Below are 8,812 nucleotides of genomic sequence, written 5' to 3'. Positions count from 1 at the left end.
TGTCTTTTGGTCTTGTTTATGGTTTCCTTTGCTGTGCAAAAGCTTTGAAGTTTCATTAGGTCCCATTTGTTTATCTTTGTTTTTATTTCCATTTCTCTAGGAGGTGGGTCCAAAAGGATCTTGCTGTGATTTATGTCATAGAGTGTTCTGCCTATGTTTTTTTTTTTTTAATCAAGCACATATTGTATTTTCTTTATTGTCTGGAGCGACTAGGCACAGTGTCACATCTTGATTTAGCCACATAATTTCCAGAAGCCCAGAGCAGGGCTCCTTGGTGAGTTGAAGCCAGAGTCTACTATTCAGGCTAAGGTACAGCTGGTGAAACCCTGGACTGGGGTTGGCCTCTTATAAGAAACACGGTTCTGCTGCAATCCAGAGGACAGAGTGCCCACAACCAGGGAGTAAGTCTGATTTCAAGTGACAGCGACTTTTGGAGCCAGGGTCCATCCTTCGCCCAGTGCCTGCAGATTGGGGTGGTGATGAACTGAGAAGCAAAGCAGAGAAGATTCCACAAAGAGAGGATTAAAGAGATGCCGCGGGTCATAGGAATAAAGACACAGACCTACCCAAGAATGGACCTGAGGACACGGGGAAGGGGAAGGGCAAGCTGCGACAAAGCGAGAGAGAGGCATGGACACACACACACCACCAAACGCAAGGCAGGTAGACGGTGGGTGGCAGCCGAACAGCACAGGGAGATCAGCTCGGCGCTCCGCTACCACCCGGAGGGGTGGGACAGGGAGGGTGGGAGGGAGGGAGACGCAAGAGGGAAGGGATATGGGAACAGATGCACCTGCACGACTGACTCACTTCGCTACAAAGTAGAAACCAATAAAAAAAATAAATTAAAAAAAAAGAGATGCTGCGGGTCAGCATCAACATCTCAAGAATGTGCCATGGGTGGTCTCACTGCCCTTGTTTCCAGGAAGGTTGCCCTTTCCCATCAAAGCTGACAGTTAGGTCCCCTTACTGAGGGTTGGGGTGGAGGTGAGGGAGTGGAGGGGTATCTCAGGCCAGGTTTGCTTCTAGAAAGGGAATTACAACCTTCCTGCTTCTCTGCATAGTTTTGGCAGTAGGACACCATCCTTTTGTAACCTCCCTATCAGACCACCACAGAGGTTAGACTAGCCACTCAACAACCAACCTGCACAGAGGAACTTGTGCTGAGTAGACTGTTCAGCTTCAAAGCTCACTGCTCTTTGTTTATATCACATTTAGAATAAAACAGATGCTTCATAAAGAATCAATGTATCTCGGACTGCTCACATTGAGAGAGGAAAAAAAATTTTTAATGAATTTATTTATTTTTGATTGCTTTGGGACTTTGTTGCTGGGCACCAGCTTTCTCTAGTTGTGGTGAGCAGGCTTCTCATTGCAGTGGCTTCTCTTGTTGCAGAGCACGGGCTCTAGGCACGCAGGCTTCAGTAGTTGTGGCTTGCAGGTTCTAGAGTGCAGGCTCAGTAGTTGTGGAGCACGGGCTTAGTTGCTCCGCAGCATGTGGGATCTTCCCGGACCAGGGCTCGAACCCGTGTCCTCTGCATTGGCAGGAGGATTCTTAACCACTGTGCCACCGGGGAAGTCCGAGAGAGAAACTTTTTAGCAGAATTATTCAGAGAAACTCCTTTCACTGAGCTGATGTTTACTGTTCCTTCCTCAAATGATAGAGTCCTGTCTATGACTTGATAGCTTCTAGTTCTCCAGACCCAAAGTAAAGAGGGATACATCAGATATACTACACACACACACACATACACACACACACACACTATGCGTTTATATGCACTAACAAGAAAGTTTTACCTATTGAGTGATTGTTTTCTAAAAAAGAGGCTCTAAAGATTACAAATATAGGTTCCATGGCCATACTGCCTGGTGTTCTAGCTCTGACACCAACTCTCCCATTCTCTGCATGCCTCAGTTTCCTCATCTATAGAATGGGGATAACAGGATTATTGCAAGGATTAAATAAGTTAATACATATACTGTTATTATTGTTAGTGATAATAACATGGGAATCCCTCCTAAAGGAATTTTAAGGGCCATAAAAAATAGTGCTGTTATCCAGTCCTGACTGCCTTCTTTCTTGCCTCTCTCAAATGCTAAGCTCTTCCCTGCCTCAGAACTTTGGCCCTTGCTGTATCATCTTAGAAACCTCTTCCCCAGTCTTGTGCATGGCAGACCCCCCTTCATCCTTGAGCTCTGGGCTCAGATGTCACCTCCTCAAGGGGCTTCTTAAAAGCAGCCCCTCCTCCATCCCTCGAGACTGTCTATCACATATTCCTTTTTTTTTTTTTTTTTTTGGCTGTACTGCGCGGCATGCGGGATTTTAGTTCCCCGACCAGGGATCGAACCCGTGCTCCCCTGCAGTGGAAGCACAGAGTCCTAACCACTGGACCGCCAGGGAAGTCCCCTACATTCTCCTTGTTTATGCTCTTCACAGTCGATCATGCTCTGAAGTCACCCTTGCTTACTTCTCTACTTGTCGATCGTCTTCCATCACTGGAACTTAAGCTCTACAGGGGCAGTGACGTTGTTGTCTTGTTTGCCATGACATCCTGAAGGCATCCGGCAGCGGTTCTCAAAGTATGGTCCATGGACCTCCTGGAAGGGTCTTGTAAGGTCAAAAGTCTCTTCATAATAATAGTAAGACTTCCTTTGCTTTTTCACCGTGTTGACTTTTGCCCTGATGGTGCAAAAACAATGGTGGGTAAAACTGTTGGCCCCTTGGCATGAAGTCAAGGCCATGACACCAGCTGTACTAGCAGTCATGATATTCTTCTTCACCTCCACAGGAAAAAAAAGCCAGTTTCACTTAAAAGTCACTTAAGAATGTCCTCGAAGAAGCAGTCAAAATTATTTAGTCATTACCCTTGAGTACGTGACTTTTCAGGATTCTGTATGATAAAATGGGAAGTACACATAAAACACTCTGGCCGTACACTGAAGTATGTACATTGGTCATTTTCAGGAAGAACTCACTCCTGATTGAGTTATGAGCTGGAGTAAAGTGCTTTTTTCATGGACATAATTTTCAGTGGAAAGAACAACAATAAATCATGGACAGGAACATGGAACTAAAGATGTGGTTTTGAGAATTACCAGGTTAGAACTGATAGTGAAAGATAGTGTCTAATAAGTATCTGACACTGGTTTACCCACTGGCTGACACACAAGTTTTCTGCTCTCAAGGAGCTTCCTTTTTTTTTTTTTTAATTCTTTTATTTTTGTCTGTGTTGGGTCTTGGTTGCTGCACATGGGCTTTCTCTAGTTGTGGCAAGTGGGGGTTACTCTTCGTTGCGGTGTGCAGGCTTCTCATTGTGGTGGCTTCTCTTGTCATGGAGCACGGGCTCTAGGCGTGTGGGCTTCAGTAGTTGTGGCTCGCGGGCTCTAAGGCACAGGCTCAGTAGTTGTAGCACATGGGCTTGGTTGCTCCGCAGCATGTGGGATCTTCCTGGACCAGGGCTCGAACCCGTTTCCCCTGCATTGGCAGGCAGATGCTTAACCACTGAAACACCAGGGAAGCCCCTCTCAAGGAGCTTCAAAGCAGAGACTGACCAGGGACCAAACATTCCTCCTTCTGCGAACACTGGCTCAAAGAAGGGCACGGCGACCAGCAACATGGCAGATGACATCGGGGCCTGGTAGTACAGTAGCTGCATCGAGTTTACTTGCAATTCATGCTGCTTGGCTCCTACCCACAGCGTGAGCTGTATTTTGGTGGAGAAGGTTTTCTTATAGCAGAAGGTCTGGAAGACTATGATCACCGGCGTGGTCATGGCATTGGCCAGCTGATAGGTGCCTATGGTGTTGTTCTGCAGAGATAAGTTGGTGAAGACCACGAAGCCACAGAAGCTGAGGGCCAGGAGGAGGAGCTTGGAAGGCGGCAGACTTTTGGGGGCAAACATGTCCAGTTTCTGGCAGACGTACAAGCCCAGCCAAGTTACCACGAAGTGCACCAGGGTCAGGCTCATGTTGGGGAAGCCGTAGTGGACATAGATCCATTTGTTGAGAAACACGATGCAGATGGACACCAGTAGGTTTAGCAGGAGCCCGGCGGCGATGCGCCCTCTGCCTCGTACTCTGTCGGCCAGCGCTGCCATGACCCCCGCTGAGCCGGGGCCCTTCACCCTCGGAAAGGGGCGCCCGGCCTATCTCCAGCTGCCCTTTGCCTCCTCCTCCGCCGTCGCGTCCTCGCATCCCCTGGATTTACGGTCCGGCCGGGGGGAGGCATGCAACCTCTGGGTCCCAGGCAAGCAGCAGCCTCAGCGGACCACACATGCTCTGCCACCGCCCATTCAGCCGCAGACTATGCGGCAGCACTCTGCCTATGGTTTCCTCTAAGAGTTCGAGAGTTTCTGGCCTTACATTTAGGTCTTTAATCCATTTTGAGCTTATTTTTGTGTATGGTGTTAGGGAATGATCTAATCTCATACTTTTATATGTCCCTGTCCAGTTTTCCCAGCACCACTTACTGAAGAGGCTGTCCTTTCTCCACTGTACATTCCTGCCTCCTTTATCAAAGATAAGTTGACCATATGTGCGTGGGTTTATCTCTGGGCTTTCTATCCTGTTCCATTGATCTATCTTTCTGTTTTTATGCCAGTACCATACTGTCTTGATTACTGTAGCTTTGTAGTATAGTCTGAAGTCAGGGAGCCTGATTCCTCCAGCTCCGTTTTTCGTTCTCAAGATTGCTTTGGCTATTCGGGGTCTTTTGTTTTTCCAAACAAATTTTGAAATTTTTTTTTCTAGTTCTGTGAAAAATGCCAGTGGTAGTTTGATAGGGATTGCATTGAATCTGTAGATTGCTTTGGGTACTAGAGTCATTTTCACAATATTGATTCTTCCAATCCAGGAGCAAGGTATATCTCTCCATCTATTTGTATCATCTTTAATTTCTTTCATCAGTGTCTTATAATTTTCTGCATACAGATCTTTTGTCTCCTTAGGTAGGTTTATTCCTAGATATTTTATTCTTTTTGTTGCAGTGGTAAATGGGAGTGTTTTCTTGATTTCATTTTCAGATTTTTCATCATCAGTGTACAGGAATGCCAGAGATTTCTGTGCATTAATTTTGTATCCTGCTACTTTACCAAATTCATTGATTAGCTCTAGTAGTTTTCTGGTAGCATCTTTAGGATTCTCTATGTATAGTATCATGTCATCTGCAAACAGTGACAGCTTTACTTCTTCTTTTCCAATTTGGATTCCTTTTATTTCCTTTTCTTCTTTGATTGCTGTGGCTAAAACTTCCAAAACTAGGTTGAAAAAGAGTGGTGAGAGTGGGCAGCCTTGTCTTGTTCCTGATCTAAGTGGAAAAGGTTTCAGTTTTTCACCCTTGAGGACAATGTTGGCTGTGGGTTTGTCATATATGGCCTTTATTATGTTGAGGAAAGTTCCCTCTATGCCTACTTTCTGCAAGGTTTTTTATCATAAATGGGTGTTGAATTTTGTCAAAAGCTTTCTCTGCATCTATTGAGGTGATCATATGTTTTTTCTTCTTCAACTTGTTAATATGGAGTATCACATTGATTGATTTGTGTATATTGAAGAATCCTTGCATTCCTGGAATAAACCCCACTTGATCATGGTGTATGATCCTTTTAATGTGCTGTTGGATTCTGTTTGCTAGTATTTTGTTGAGGATTTTTGCATCTATGTTCATCAGTGATATTGGCCTGTAGTTTTCTTTCTTTGTGACATCCTTGCCTGGTTTTGGTATCAAGGTCATGGTGGCCTTGTAGAATGAGTTTGGGAGTGTTCCTTCCTCTGAAGTTGTTTGGAAGAGTTTGAGAAGGATGGGTGTTAGCTCTTCTCTAAATGTTTGATAGAATTCGCCTGTGAAGCCATCTGGTCCTGGGCTTTTGTTTGTTGGAAGATTTTTAATCACAGTTTCAATTTCAGTGCTTGTGATTGGTCTATTCATATTTTCTATTTCTTCCTGATTCAGTCTTGGCAGGTTGTGTATTTCTAAGAATTTGTCCATTTCTTCCAGGTTTTCCATTTTATTGGCATAGAGTTTCTTTTAGTAATCTCTCATGATCTTTTGTATTTCTGCAGTGTCAGTTGTTACTTCTCCTTTTTCATTTCTAATTCTATTGATTTGAGTCTTCTCCCTTTTTTTCTTGATGAGTCTGGCTAATGGTTTGTCAATTTTGTTGATCTTTTCAAAGAACCAGCTTTTAGTTTTATTGATCTTTGCTATCGTTTCCTTCATTTCTTTTTCATTTATTTCTGCTCTGATCTTTATGATTTCTTTCCTTCTGCTAACTTTGCAGGTTTTTTCTTCTTCTTTCTCTAATTGCTTTAGGTGCAGGGTCAGGTTGTTTACTCGAGATGTTTCCTGTTTCTTAAGGTGGGATTGTATTGCTATAAACTTCCCCCTTAGAACTGCTTTTGCTGCGTCCCATAAGTTTTGGGTCGTCATGTCTCCATTGTCATTTGTTTCTAGGTATTTTTTAATTTCCTCTTTGATTTCTTCAGTGATCACTTCGTTATTGAGTAGTGTATTGTTTAGCCTCCATGTGTTTGTATTTTTTACAGCTCTTTTCCTGTAATTGATGTCTAGTCTCATAGCATTGTGGTCGGAAGAGATACTTGATACAATTTCAATTTTCTTAAATTTACCAAGGCTTGATTTGTGACCCAAGATATGATCTATCCTGGAGAATGTTCCATGAGCACTTGAGAAAAATGTGTATTCTGTTGTTTTTGGATGGAATGTCCTATAAATATCAATTAAGCCCATCTTGTTTAATGTATCATTTAAAGCTTGTGTTTCCTTATTTATTTTCATTTTGGATGATCTGTCCATTGGTGAAAGTGGGGTGTTAAAGTCCCCTACTATGAGTGTGTTACTGTCGATTTCCCCTTTTATGGCTGTTAGTATTTCCCTTATGTATTGAGGTGCTCCTATGTTGGGTGCATAAATATTTACAATTGTTATATCTTCTTCTTGGATCAATCCCTTGATCATTATGTAGTGTCCTTCTTTGTCTCTTCTAATAGTCTTTATTTTAAAGTCTATTTTGTCTGATATGAGAATTGCTACTCCAGCTTTCTTTTGGTTTCCATTTGCATGGAATATCTTTTTCCATCCCCTTACTTTCAATCTGTATGTGTCTCTAGGTCTGAAGTGGGTCTCTTGTAGACAGCATATAGATGGGTCTTGTTTTTGTATCCATTCAGCCAATCTGTGTCTTTTGGTGGGAGAATTTAGTCCATTTACATTTAAGGTAATTATCGATATGTATGTTCCTATTCCCATTTTCTTAATTGTTTTGGGTTCGTTATTGTAGGTCTTTTACTTCTGTTGTGTTTCTTGCCTAGAGAAGTTCCTTTAGCATTTGTTGTAAAGCTGGTTTGGTGGTGCTGAACTCTCTCAGCTTTTGCTTGTCTGTAAACGTTTTAATTTCTCCATCAAATCTGAATGAGATCCTTGCTGGGTAGAGTAATCTTGGTTGCAGGTTTTTCTCCTTCATCACTTTAATTATGTCCTGCCACTCCCTTCTGGCTTGTAGAGTTTCTGCTGAGAGATCAGCTGCTATCCTGATGGGGATTCCCTTGTGTGTTATTTATTGTTTTTGCCTTGCTGCTTTTTTTTTTTTTTTAATTTTTATTTTATTTTATTTTTTTGCTTTATAACAAATTTAATCAGTTATACATATACATATGTTTCCATATCCCCTCCCTTTTGCGTCTCCCTCCCACCCTCCCTATCCCACCCCTCCAGGCAGTCACAAAGTATCGAGCTGATCTCCCTGTGCTATGCGGCTGCTTCCCACTAGCTATCTACCTCACGTTTGGTAGTGTATATATGTCCATGCCGCTCTTTCACTTTGTCACAGCTTACCCTTCCCCCTCCCCATATCCTCAAGTCCATTCTCTAGTAGGTCTGTGTCTTTATTCCTGTCTTACCCCTATGTTCTTCATGACATTTTTTTTTCTTAAATTCCATATATATGTGTTAGCATACAGTATTTGTCTTTCTCTTTCTGACTTACTTCACTCTGTATGACAGACTCTAGGTCTATCCACCTCATTACAAATAGCTCAATTTCATTTCTTTTTATGGCTGAGTAATATTCCATTGTATATATGTGCCACATCTTCTTTATCCATTCATCCGATGATGGACACTTAGGTTGTTTCCATCTCCGGGCTATTGTAAATAGGGCTGCTATGAACATTTTGGTACATGTCTCTTTTTGAATTATGGTTTCCTCAGGGTATATGCCCAGTAGTGGGATTGCTGGGTCATATGGTAGTTCTATTTGTAGTTTTTTAAGGAACCTCCATACCGTTCTCCATAGCGGCTGTACCAATTCACATTCCCACCAGCAGTGCAAGAGTGTTCCCTTTTTTCCACACCCTCTCCAGCATTTATTGTTTGTAGATATTTTGATGATGGCCATTCTGACTGGTGTGAGATGATATCTCATTGTAGTTTTGATTTGCATTTCTCTAATGAGTAAAGATGTTGAGCATCCTTTCATGTGTTTGTTGGCAGTCTGTATATCTTCTGTGGAGAAATGTCTATTTAGGTCTTCTGCCCATTTTTGGATTGGGTTGTTTGTTTTTTTGCTATTGAGCTGCATGAGCTGCTTATAAATTTTGGAGATTAATCCTTTGTCAGTTGCTTCATTTGCAAATATTTTCTCCCATTCTGAGGGTTGCCTTTGGTCTTGTTTATGGTTTCCTTTGCTGTGCAAAAGCTTTGAAGTTTCATTAGGTCCCATGTGTTTATTTTTGTCTTTATTTCCATTTCTCTAGGAGGTGGGTCCAAAAGGATCTTGCTGTGATTTATGTCATA

The 8,812-nt window shown here is 42.6% G+C and overlaps 1 protein-coding gene across 1 annotated transcript; it reads right to left on the bottom strand.

Annotated features, from left to right (window-relative positions):
- Positions 1-1,437: 1,437 nt before the first annotated feature.
- Positions 1,438-4,312, bottom strand: LOC309804614 (solute carrier family 35 member E3-like). The gene is made up of 2 exons (XM_082622030.1): positions 3,552-4,312; positions 1,438-1,592 (listed from the first exon to the last, which is right to left on the bottom strand). The coding sequence occupies exons 1-2, from the start codon at positions 4,098-4,100 to the stop codon at positions 1,458-1,460; spliced, it is 684 nt and encodes a 227-aa protein (XP_082478156.1). The 5' UTR covers positions 4,101-4,312; the 3' UTR covers positions 1,438-1,457.
- Positions 4,313-8,812: the final 4,500 nt, after the last annotated feature.

This window comes from Mesoplodon mirus, assembly GCF_964341445.2.
Source record: "Mesoplodon mirus genome assembly, chromosome: 5".
NCBI classification, from domain to species: Eukaryota; Metazoa; Chordata; class Mammalia; order Artiodactyla; family Ziphiidae; genus Mesoplodon; species Mesoplodon mirus.
This window is presented reverse-complemented; position numbering and strand designations above follow the sequence as displayed.

What these genes read in the sequence shown, in the direction of transcription:
- LOC309804614 (XM_082622030.1), bottom strand. Translation starts at nt 4,100, where the DNA reads ATGGCAGCGCTGGCCGACAGAGTACGAGGCAGAGGGCGCATCGCCGCC. An exon ending in GAATGTTTGGTCCCTGGTCA is followed by an intron (nt 1,593 to 3,551) that starts GTCTCTGCTTTG and finishes TCTGCTAAAAAG; the next exon opens with TTTCTCTCTCGGACTTCCCC.